Below are 12,871 nucleotides of genomic sequence, written 5' to 3' on the forward strand. Positions count from 1 at the left end.
CTCCCCACCTCATATTTCATCTTAATGTATCTTCACTCACAGCCTCACATTTTTTTTCCCGTCTCACCGTAGCCAGGAAAACTTCAGAGGTGAGAAACAACAATGGCAAAGCAGGTGACTTGGTGTTCACAGTCAGTCTCACCTTGGCCTTATCTGGGGCTTCCATATCTCAACAGATTAAACTGCCTAAATTAGACTGCTCTCACTGGACGCAGCAAGACGTCCCTGGAGAGCCAGAGAGGAACGATGGGTTTTTGCTGGAGCGGGGACTGTGGCATCAGGCCTTGCCGGGCAGACCATTATATGCCCTGTCTTGCTGGTTGGGTGGGCCCCACTGTGCTGCTCTGCATCTATGGTTTCTGCTCCATGATGAGGCCCATAGAGCCCTTTTTGACAGAGTTTCTCACAGGAACTTATAAGAATCTCACCACTGAGCAGGTAAGGGTACTGAGCTATGAAATGGGATATGTGACTGCTTTACAGAGATGGAAGCCTTAGGTTATTAGATTTGTTCAATGGTTTTGTTTTAATATACGTAAAAAGAATAACGGAAATAAATGAAAACACAATATGCAGTATGATTAACTCAATCAGTCATGTTTGATTTTTAAAGGTACGTTTGAAATTTACACTGGAATATAATGTGCAAATGCTACCGACAAGAGTAACTGTAATGTAATATGTTTCAAATTACAAATTACTGATTAGAAATGTAATACACAGGTAAATATAAATTGTATGCAAATGTCAGTGTAATTATATAGCCTAGCGTTATCCATGTCTTTATAAATACACTGTTCATCGCATTAAGTAGCACTGAGATGGATGTGCTTCCAATAAAGTATAGTAAAATTTTGGTTTAAATTAGAGATTATGTTTTGAGTATCACTGCGGAGTGACTGTGTATACGTTTTTTACATGTTGCCTCCTATTTCATGACCAAAGGCTTTTCTGGCTTTCATTTTATCCTTCTGTTGACCTGTGAGAAAAAAAAATCTAAAGCAGAATAGTAAAATAAGTGATATTGTTCCATAAATCATTGCACAATGGGAACAAGGTGCTACTCACAGCTGGAAAAAATGCAATAAATTCTGGATGTTGGTGAAAGAACTCCAGGAACATCTCAAAAGAATTATTATATATTATATATCTGGAAAAACATTTGAAATTAGCAGTCACTTTGCAATGTCATAGTTTATCCTCCACACATGAGACACAATTCAAATTGTGCATCATTAAATACAAAATGGTATATTAATTTCTCTTATACTAACTGCCAAAACAGCTATATTGTGGTTTTTTAAGCATACTATGATCACATTGTGGAATTGAATAATGTACAACTGGAGCAAAGTTGAGTAAGAGTAAAGAGTGAGTAAATGCTGCAGTAAAGTTTGGCTCAGACTGAGTCCGTCACGCCTCTGCAATAACAATCATGCATCTCATCACATGCACAAGGCATGATGAGAGCTTCTTGTTCACACAAATTATGGCAGGTACAATCAAAGTATACTCATTTGATGTTCAATCATGTACGTTGCAAATTACCTTTTCAACGTGTGATTCTGAGTGGCTTTTGAGATTTTTGTGGACAACAAGCACACCTCGCATATTCAATTTCCTCTCCAAGCCCTACATACATGAAGTGGACATGTATAACCCCACATTTTTCACTCAAGCTGAAGTAGTTTTAGCTCTTACAGACCTCCGTACTGCCTCACTGTACCATATCCGTTCATGTCCCTCGCATCTTTGTAGAAATAACAACTCTTAATTGTTCTATCTTTGTGAAAAACATTTGTAGCACAGCAGTTTCTGTGCCCACTGAAAATGATGTTGCTACTAACTGGTAAGAGCAAAACAGAACAAAGTAATCCCCCAAATCCCTGTCATATAAGTGCTGGTCAAGAGGAAGGTTTGACCTCACTGAGGCGTGAAGAAAGTTCAGGGGGCCACTAACATAATTAGGATTCATCCTCTGGGGACTGGATGAATATCAGTATGAAACAACTTCTTAAGCTTATGCCAGCAACTAAAATAGAATAGAGAGAGTATTTAAGTAATGGTACACATTTGGAAAACAAACAACCTGCTGCTGTCATTCATATACATTCATCTGCTAGTCTGGAGCTGACAGAGATGTGGGATGCAGATGTGGTGCCACTATAAAAACCCATCTCTGAATATTATTCCAGTCAAGGCCAAACTGGAACACAAAAAACTACATAATGACAACAACAATTTGGGAACCATATTTTGCTTAAAAGGACCTGCCTTTCAAGCTGCAGCCATCGTATTTATTAGCATAATGTTAGAATTTATCAACTTGTCACATTATAAGCCTCGTTCATGCTGTTTCCTGGTCCATTATGCACATACTGAAGTAATTTTTTCGTTGACAGTGAACGGGGGTGGAACTGCATCTGCTGCATCTGTCATCATGTTACACAGACTCTCCTACAATCAGGAGTTAGAGATCATTTTCTAAAAATAATCTTTTTTCCTTCCTCCATATCCAGGTGACTAGACAAGTGTATCCTGTGTGGACTTATTCCAGCCTGGTTCTCCTTATCCCAGTACTCCTGGTGACAGACTACCTCAGGTACAAGCCTGTAATCATCCTCCAGGGTCTCACCTATGTCACGGCATTTCTGCTGATACTTGTCGGCTCGGGGGTCCACTTGACTCAGTTGGCTTTCCTCAGCTACAGCATTTCCACAGCGGCAGATGTGGCCTATTTCTCCTACATTTACCGCGTGGTCCAGCCCAGCTACTATCAGAGAGTGACCAGTTATGTCACAGGGGCCATACTTGTGGGCTACGCTGTGGGTGCCCTGCTGGGTCAACTGCTGGTGTCTTTTGGTGGGGTGTCCTTATATTGCTTAGGTGTTGTGACTCTCAGCTCAGTCTCTGTTGCACTAATGACCTCCTTTTTCCTGCCCATGCCTGAGACTACTTTATTTCATAAAGGAACATATTCTGCACAACAGGTAAACTCAGGTGAGGACACTGAGGACTCTGTAAGCCAGGACTCTTCCATCTGGACAAAGAGCGTGAAGGCTACCAAGTATGTTAAGAAGATGCTGAGACGGCTTTTATCGGACTGTAAGGAATGTTATTCCTCGGCAGCTGTGCTCTTCTTCTGCATATGGTCAGCTACAGGGAAGTGTGGCTTCTACCAGGTTACAGGCTACGTCCAGATCCTCTGGGTCGATATGCAGCCACATGATAACTTCACAGCCTACAATGGAGGGGTGGACGCCATCAGCACATTGTCAGGTAAACTAAAGGCACCGATTTGTTTTGACTTGATAGTTTCATCTAGTAGTGGAAAGTCACTACAGTATACATTTACTCAAGTACTATACCTAAGTATAATACTTATTTCAAAAAAGTATGTTCATTTAAGTCAATTCAAAAGCTTAGTTACATAGAGAGCAAGTTGCACTGTGCAATGAAATAGTACAGAAGGTGGAAAGTTGTACTTTTGATACTTAAACCTGCATTAATTGATTTTTGTCCATTTTGCCCGCCTGTCATTTGGTAATGCATAGTGTACAACAGGTTTTTATAGTTTTTCACTGAAAACAGTCGGCGGAGAGACTGAATCAGAAGAGTAAAGTTGTGGGCCATAAAACCAAAACAAGTTAAAAGATGTTTAAAACTCTGTAGAGTTGAGAGGAGCCGTGGTCTGTGATATTTTCACTACGAACAACTCCTATGACATTACGTGTAGTCATTTGATGCATTGTTAATATAAAATATTCATTGGTGCAGCTTTAAGTAAAAGGATTTGACTTACTTCTTCCACCACTGGTTGCTCCTTGGAATTGGTTGTCTTAGGAAAAAAAAAAAAAATTACTATCCTTGCTACTCCCCACATTTCACATGCTTGAGGGTTTGATGCTGCATTGTCACTCCGAGCCCAAGAGGAATTGTTGTGCAAATCCTGAAAACTCTGATTAATTCTGAATGGAAACAACCGCATATCCAGCTTAACAGAATTGGTTCAGGTTCTTGTAAAAACAAGTCCGAACATTTTCATTAAAGCTTATGGGAGTTATACACATTCCGCTACAAAAAAAAAAATAAATGAATGAATAAATAGACAGAAAGAAAACACAATCCCTTTCTACTATCAGTATTTCACAACCCCCAAAGCATGGCAGACAATAGGAGCAGCATTAATTAGACTATTTAATTGCCCGCTCTCATCCCCAGATGGATATAGCAGCTGCTGCCATCCAGCCAGTGCACTTTTATTGATTATAGTACTGATACATTTCTGTATTCCCCAGAAACCAAAGGCAATTACTCTGTGTAAACCACATCCAGCTGTATGCCTTTCACTTGTAAATGGTTCCGCCCAACATGCAGTCAAGCTGTAGGGCCCATGTCTGATATTTCCCCAAAGATTCCTGTTGTATTTTTCTCTATTCCACACTTAGAAAATATCCCTGAGGAAAAAACCTGGTGGAAACCGATAGGGAAAATATGAATATGGATTACCAACATGATAAAATATGGGGGTGAAGCACAACATAATTTACTATTTTCATATTCAGCATATTAATAACTGTATTTCCTGGAGCCTCAAAACAACATTTTTAGTAGCTCATTAGTATTAAGATAAAAACCAAATGTGTATGCAGAACAAACTGAGTTATGTTCGGTACTTTTTTGTACAGTATGGTTTTCAAGGAGTTACAGGGCACCTTGACCCATCTGCAGTATTTATCTGTGGTTAAAAAAAGTGATTACACCTCATTTGCACATTAAACATCTACTGTATTTAAATCAATAGAGAATTTTCATTCCAACCCTTCCCTAGGTCATCTTCATCCAAGGTTTTCCATTTAATTTGGCATGAAACTTCATGCTGAATATATTTCCATTTAGATTTAAACGACACACTGCAGCTAAAGATGTCCCAATTCAGCACACTCACCACTATTATCAGTACATGAAAACGTTTTTTTTTTTTTTACCATCTGTGCCACATAGATGTACTGTGATGGATCCTGAGGCATGTGACCTCTATGCAACTTATATTTGAACTTTGAATTCTGACAGTGTTCATCTGAATGTACAACAATGTCTGCTAGAAACTGCAATTACTAATAAGTTTTGCCAATGGGTAAACTTAATTACTGCCTGGATTATTTTCACTGGCATTTTTATCCTACTTTCTCATGTTTTATTACACTGATCTGTCTCCTAAAATACCAATTTGGCTTTCTTTCCATTGTTTCATTGTACTTTATACTAATGCAGGTTCTGCGGGGCTGCTGTGACATCAAAAATATTACATCCCAACACAGTCTCCTAGAAATTACATTTATATACTTCTAATTTGCCACGGCAAACACAATTTGTAAGAAATGAAGCATTGCCTAGATTACATTTCTATCAACATAATGAAAACTCTCGTTAACAAGCGTATCTGCCAAGCCAGAAAATGCACCCGCCCATAGCAACAAAAGTATGTTTAACTTGGCTATGGTTAGTCACTTACAGCACTCGGTTAAAAAGAAAGATTGCGGTATTGGTTTATTCATGAAAAAGTTGATAGTGGCTTGAAGCACAAAACATAACTTGTCTGCATGTTTAGCATTTTACTGAAAATGTGAACTTTCACTGACCTTAACTAAAGTGCTTTTGTTGCCCAAACCAAACCACGCACATCTCCAGAAGCAAAACCCACGGTCCCCAGTGTCAATTGTACACCACCATCTGAACCATCTCACAGTAGTGTGCAGTACATACGGTATACTGTACGGACAGTTAATACTGCTGAAAGAAACTATTAACAAAAGTTCTCCAGAATAATGAGGAAGTGTTTTAATGAGCCTATCTGCAAAGTCACTACAGTAAATGTTCTGAACACATTGTATCTGAAAATATTCACTGGTAGAGTTTTTCTGTTTTTCCCCAACAGTATCCACTTATGGCAACTAAAGCATGATTAAAGGATAAGTTCACACATTTTCAAGTCTTCCCTACGTTTTTCTCGCTGTAATCATTCCTCCCCTTCATACTGACCATTAAGAGATCCTTTCCTAATGCACTTTTAATGTAAGTGATGGTGGAGTAAATCAACAGCCCTCCTTCTGTGCAAAAATGTATTTAAAAGTTGATTTGAAGCTAATATGAGCCTTCAGCTGTCCAAATTAATCGAATCAAGTTACTGTCTTCTTAGTGCCAAATTGTCTCTTTCTGTTAAGATCTTTCCACTGCTGCTGAAACAGGAAAAGGCTGTCCGATGAGACTCAAAGAGGGAACCCTTTACTAAAAAGACTTTTAACTGTGGAAGATATCCACTTTATTTGACTAACTCAGACAGCTGAAGCCTCATTATCTTCAGATAAACTTTTGAATACATTTTGCTCAAAACAAGGATTTTGTTCCCCATCGTTTACATTGTAAGCGCTTTTGAAAAGGATCCTCTAATGGCCAGTATGAACAGAAGGAATGTTTACATTACGCAAAACCTATTTCACTGTTTATTTAAGCACCTGATTGTTGTTTTAAGACAGATTTAGCCTTTACCTTTCTCAGGTTATATTTAGGTCAGTTAAAGCACTCGGTTAAGGGTCAGGAAAGAACGGTCTTAGCTAAATATTCAAAATGTGAACAGAGGCTTGAAGCACAAGAGAGGACATGTATTTTTTTCAGTATTTCACCAAACCACAATTTTTCCCAAACCTTAAAGTGTTTTTGTACCCTGAACCTAACCACAGTAAGGAAGATGTCTGGGCCTTTGTGTCAAAGTGTTTTATACACGTACTATCCACCTCAGTCACCTGCCTATGAGAATAATGTAACACTTTTCAGACTGGTTACCATAATCCAACAAGCAATTACATTTCCTCCAAAATGATGGGCAGGTTGGGACCCATTCACAGACATGAATGTCTATGAATGGGTGAATGGTAGTGTAAAAAGCGCTTTGAGTGGTCGGAAGACTAGAAAGGCGCTATACAAGTACAGTCCATTTACCAAAATGTACTTTTCAGAAAAACAATTTAGTAGTATTTGAACCTAAATTTTAGGGGACACAGTTCCTTATTATGATTATGTTATAATGCCTTCCCTCAAGGGAGTTGTTATTTTTGTCATATGTAAAGTGTACAGTTATCCAATTAAAGTGAGTTATGAGCACCACTTTGGCATTTAACATGAACTCCTGTAGTGTGGACATACTGTAGAACCCCACTGCATTATTGATCCCTGTCTATGAAGTTGTACAGCCAGCTCCTGCTGACCTCACTAAGCCTCCAACTGACACTGCTGTGGAAACTGGTCTAATTATTCAGTCTCCATTTGACCCCTCCTCTGCTAATCAGAGCCGGGGGGGGCGGGATTGATTTAAGTACATCTTAAATACGCAGAGTGGCCCGGGTGGTGTTTATGTTGGACTATAATCACTGATTGACCAGAACTGGACAAAAAAGTAAATGTACACATTTAGAGCAAAGCAATTATACTCAGCCATTATTTATTTTCCAGTGGATAAAGAGATAAAGATCACCGAGTGAATGGATCCATGTCTCTGGGGAATTAAGGGTTTCCCTATTTACACTAGCCTCAATAAATGCGCCTCCAATTGTGGTTTTATTCAACCTCAGCCATTACCGGACAGTTCAACAAAGAAGTAGCAGTTATGGGAAAATTATAAAAATGATGAATAATGTATGTGGCAAGTGAAATTACAGTGAGAGAAAGAGAAATTGAGAGGACAAATAAAATCAGACAGAATGTCAGATGATAAATTAGGAGGAAAGGAAGGAGACAAATGTCCTACAATAATCAATGACCCATCTAGAGTCCCCATTTTCATATCCATACACAGGGATAGAGGTATCTTTACTCCTTTACATGTGCTGACAGGAGCCATGTGATGTATCACTGTGCCACCCTGTGGCTGAAATAAGCAGAATCCCTTTCAGAAGTTATTGTTACCTGCTTAGAGTTTAAAGTATTATTTCATGTGTTAATGATCAAAACAAAACAAAAAGTGAGTCTTGAAGTGGCTCAGTGATACATGATACAGTACTGTGGTATAAAATTACCAAAAAAATAACTATAAATAACTGTGACAAATGTATCCAAGTGTCAGTGTAAGTGAGCAGCTTTGTTCATATTGTTTGTGATTATTTGCTGTCATATATAATTATTTATCACCAGAGCTTCAACAGCCTTTAGAGTTGAGAAAGTGTTCCGAAGAAACTAAATTGTGTGTAACATTATAATTGAAAAAACAATCTCGCCACAAAGTCTGCAGTTTTCCCAATTGTCATGGAACTGTAAATGTTCAAATGTTCAATTTTTTCTGAGCACTTTAAAGACTTTTCATCCATGTTGGATTCAAAGTTTAGACTCAAAGTTTCTTCTTGACCTTGGGAACAGAAGTTGACAACACAAGTCTCACCTCAGGGTCCATTTAGTAGCTGTACTTTTACTTGTGTCACATATCACCTTCAGCTCTATTTGGAATTTTGCACAAGTGACATAATTGAAAGCTCCAGAACAAGTACGATATGGACCTTGAGGTGAGACTGTGAAAAACAACTGCCAAAATGTATTTATTTATTTCTCTGATGATAATTTACTGATATTGAAATGTCCCACCCATATAATACCTACTGTATCAGTGGCACTCCAGCTGCATTCACAGTGGAAAAGCTTCCTTACAACTAAATTTTAGTGTTGCTGTGACTTTGTATCAAAATTATTGAAACAATTTGAATGATTTGTGTAAGATTATAATGTCTGCTATGTGCCCAATTCAAAAATGTCACCAATAATTAGATATGCGATGACAGCATTATGTCACTGAGGCTTCTCTTTGTCATTATCCTTTAGTTTCACTACAGTTACAGTCTGATTCACACAGTGATTTTGTTCTCTTTCAGGAGCTGCTGCCAGTATTGCTGTGGGCCACATGACGCTGGAGTGGTCCATGTGGGGGGAGCTGATCCTTGGGGTTTTCACGTTCCTGATCACTGGGGCTCTATTCCTGATGGATATGACTCATAACATCTGGATCAGCTACACCTGCTTCTTCCTCTTCAAAACTGTTTACATGCAGCTCAACACCATCTGCACGTAAGAATACATTATGGATACGTCAGCAGCCAAATGTTCGATCCATAAATGAAGCAGTGTCAGCACATGCAAGAATAGGCCGTGTACAACTTAAATATTCATCACCACATAAAATTTTCTGTTTAAAACACTTCTAGAAGTGCTTTATGAGCCATTAGGTTATTATGGTTTCTGATGAATGGACTGTTTTCTAAACCTAAAAACAAATCTTGACCATATTTACTGTTGTTGTAGTAGCGTTAATGACTCTTTACTGACCATTTGGTCTAGCTTTATTTAGACATTCTTGGGTAATTTGGACTACAGCTGCCCTTATCACTCGTATTATATGATTTCCACCATAGCATGACACAAACTGATCACCTCCACCACCACAACCAAAAGTTAAAGGAAACATTCTTGTTTTCAAACTCTTATTTTTTTCATTTTTATCATTGTGATACTCACATCAGTCGTCTCTATGCTGTCTGCTAAATGACTTTTTATAATAAGTTTGTACAGACAATCATTGTAGTCACACCCTAAACTAAGATGGTGAACATAGTTTACACCTGATAAGCAATTAGGGTGCTGACATTAGCATTTAGCTCAAATCACAGCTATGCTTATGTAACCTTAAGATCCCCTAGCGTGGCTGTAGCCTCTTAATCTTATTGGTTGGTTTAGCCAGCATCAGTTTTTAAAATGTATCCTATTCTGATTTAATATTTTCTCCATCAAATTGTCCTTTGTTGTACGTCCTTCACATAAACCCTTAATATCAATTTAACTAACAATTTAATAAACCTGTATTCCGAAGACTTCTAGCACTTTCGTTTTATATTCCTGCATCTCATGTATGTGTATCCCAGTTTTCAGATAGCCAAGGCGCTGAGCAGAGAGCGCTACGCGTTAGTATTCGGCATTAACAGTTTTGTGGGCACAGTCCTCCAGAGTGTCCTCACCGCCATCGTCATCAACACCAGGTCTCTACAGCTCACCATCACCTCCCAGGTACTGCATTACACAATATGAAAACAGACAATATGAAAAATCTACACTAAGTTTAATAGATGTTTGGAGCTTATATGTAACTGTAGATGTGACATAATGACATGATATTTGATAATACTTTGTAAGTAGAAGATTGAGTAAAATGGTATATGAAGAGCTTGACAATAAAATTAGAAACTGAGGAACATAAATTCAAAGGAGTAAATAAAATAAAGACAATTAAGAGTTTTGATAAAAATCCTTCTTCTATGTTTTCATTAGATAAAGGAAACAGACCACTAGAAACAAAAGATTATTTTGATGAATGAAATCATTAATTTATAAGTCATCATCCACAGTTCAATTACTCCTCACTTCTCTTTTCAGTTCTTTATCTACGCTTCATACTTTGCTGCCATTTCCCTGCTTTTCACACTCAGAGGTATGTATACTGTATTCCGCATGAGCCAGCCTGCAACAGGCCACGAGGAAGAGAGGGCAACCCGCCTGCCGGAGGCCTAACATCTATGAGTAACAGAGAACGTACAGCTTTATATCAAAACTCTGTGATCAGTTACAACAGCAGCAACAGAAAAAATGGTTGCAGACACTCTGCTTGGACAGATATTCAAGACAAGATATTCAAACAGTCGATACATCATCAGCAAGATTTAACCAATCGATTCTACAGAGATGCTGTGACTAAAATACCTGTTTAAATAAACCTGTTTAAATAAAGGGTTGAATAAAAAATATAATACTGTAAAATGTAATACTTACATGTGGCCACTAGAGAGCAGTATCTGCACAGCGTAGAAAAGAAGAATACTACATTGCACCTCTGCTGTTTTAAACTCTAGTAAATATAAATTTAATGGTACAATATCCCAAGCATGTATGTACATAAGAAGTCTTTTAATTAAGATGCTGAAATGTCAAAATGAATTCAGTGTGCAGTGGGATTTTGTGCATGATCAGCTATGCAGCTATGAACCATTCTTCTGTGCATATTTAGCAATTTAATAGCACTTTATGAAAACACACGTCCATGACCATATATCACAATGGTTACATGGACAGACTAACAAACTGTGTTTTTGATTTTCTCAAGTACTTGCCATTTGTTGTGATGGTTAAGACATCTGAAGCCACTTACAGTAATATTTGGTAACTTACAAGCTTGCCAGGCAAATTAAAATCAGGTCAGCAGAAATGTTGAGGCTGCAGTAATTGTAATTGTAACAAAATTATATGTTAGACTGGTACCTCTAAGGACATAATTTACTAATATAAGGGGGGGAAATGATCATTATATCTGCAACATTTAAAATGGTTATATTAAATATTGTATCACAAACAAGGCACAACACATTTTAACCTCTGTTACAAATGCTGTAAAACCTCCTGAGCACTGACAGCCTGCTTTCATTATATTCAGTTAGTATCATTATTGATCTTTCTGGAAAATATTTTTCTTTATTTCTACTTAGAGACACTTCCTGATTTTGTTACAGCTCCTCAAACCCCAATGAATAATAAGATTTGTGTGTTTATGGGCACTATTACTGTAGATGCAAGTGAGAGAGCATATCCTTAAGCAACATGTCGTTGCCAGGTAACAGGTCCATTTTTGTTTTTGAGGCTTAGAACATTGTTAAAAAAAAAAAAAAAAAGGTCTGATTTTGTCTCTGCATAGCTACTGATCTTTGTGTGTATGTGTTTTACTGAGTATGTGTAGGGGTATGCTTGCACAAATTTATATTTTCAGGAAAAACAATTAAACAAATATGACTAAAAATATAATCACCATCCTCCGTAGAAAAGTGACCTTGTTAATAATCAGTTCAGTGCTGTGTTTCTCAGCAGGTGGTTTGTAAACCCACTGCTCTAATTCTGCATGTTTATGATGATGATAATGTTTATTAACCTATATTAGTAATTTCTGTCCTCATTCATAAACACCACACAGCCGCCAAACAGTCAGAAAAAAATGGAAATTACTCTCCGTAAGTGGTCAGATGATGAATGTCTAGTCACGTCTGACCTATAATTCATAATTTTAACAGTAAGCTAATTAAGGCTCCAAGATGGATAACAGGAGAAGCTATTAGCTGAAATGAGCTGGCATATTGTATGCGTGGCGTATGCTAATTGATCATATCTCGATGATGACATGTCCCTTGGTTTTCTCTGGTGTTGTCATTGAGACTCTCATTAAAAGTATATTGAAAAGGCTGGACAATTAAAAATATATAATTGTGATTTTCCCAACATTATCAGGTTTACATAAGGTTTAAATTAAGTAATTTCAGCTCAGTGTTTATCGGTCAACCTTAACAAACACAGTTTTCCTGCTTATGTTGTTCTTGCAGATCATTTGCTAATTAGATAAAAGTGAAAACGTGTGCATCATTGTGTCCCCCAACTGGCCACTGTCACATAATGCACAGAAGGGTGAAACTGTTACACAGTAGATGACATTGTATTAAGGTTTTTGCATTCATGTGTCTACCCCTGTGTGTGTATTCATGGGTGTGGCTAAGTGTTAGATGTCAGCAATAATAAGTATGTTATCTTAACCCTCCTGTTGTCTTCCCGGATCAAAATTGACCCGAGGACAACAGGAGGGTGTCATTATGTACTGTCATCAAAAAAAACTGAAATGGTTTGGCTGAGAAGGTAAAAATGCCAGTCACTCTGTTGGAGTTCATTTGATTTTATTTCTTTTTTTGTTTCTCTTGTAATTATTATTATTTTGCCTCTTTTCCAATAAAAAGATTGTTAAAACTCC

At 37.7% G+C, this 12,871-nt stretch overlaps 1 protein-coding gene across 1 annotated transcript; it reads left to right on the forward strand.

Moving 5' to 3' along the window:
* The first annotated feature begins 246 nt into the window (after window positions 1–246).
* Window positions 247–12,630, forward strand: LOC137188504 (thiamine transporter 2-like). The gene is made up of 5 exons (XM_067598158.1): window positions 247–438; window positions 2,520–3,279; window positions 8,916–9,108; window positions 9,960–10,101; window positions 10,468–12,630. The coding sequence occupies exons 1-5, from the start codon at window positions 247–249 to the stop codon at window positions 10,600–10,602; spliced, it is 1,422 nt and encodes a 473-aa protein (XP_067454259.1). The 3' UTR covers window positions 10,603–12,630.
* Window positions 12,631–12,871: the final 241 nt, after the last annotated feature.

The sequence above is a fragment of the Thunnus thynnus genome, chromosome 8 (genome assembly GCF_963924715.1).
Source record: "Thunnus thynnus chromosome 8, fThuThy2.1, whole genome shotgun sequence".
In the NCBI taxonomy this organism is placed as follows: Eukaryota; Metazoa; Chordata; class Actinopteri; order Scombriformes; family Scombridae; genus Thunnus; species Thunnus thynnus.

Bases quoted from the DNA above. Each gene is read 5' to 3' on its own strand.
- LOC137188504 (XM_067598158.1), top strand. From the start codon at position 247: ATGGGTTTTTGCTGGAGCGGGGACTGTGGCATCAGGCCTTGCCGGGCA. The intron at 9,109-9,959 runs GTAAGAATACAT...TGTGTATCCCAG, and splicing joins CAGCTCAACACCATCTGCAC to TTTTCAGATAGCCAAGGCGC. The intron at 10,102-10,467 runs GTACTGCATTAC...TTCTCTTTTCAG, and splicing joins AGCTCACCATCACCTCCCAG to TTCTTTATCTACGCTTCATA.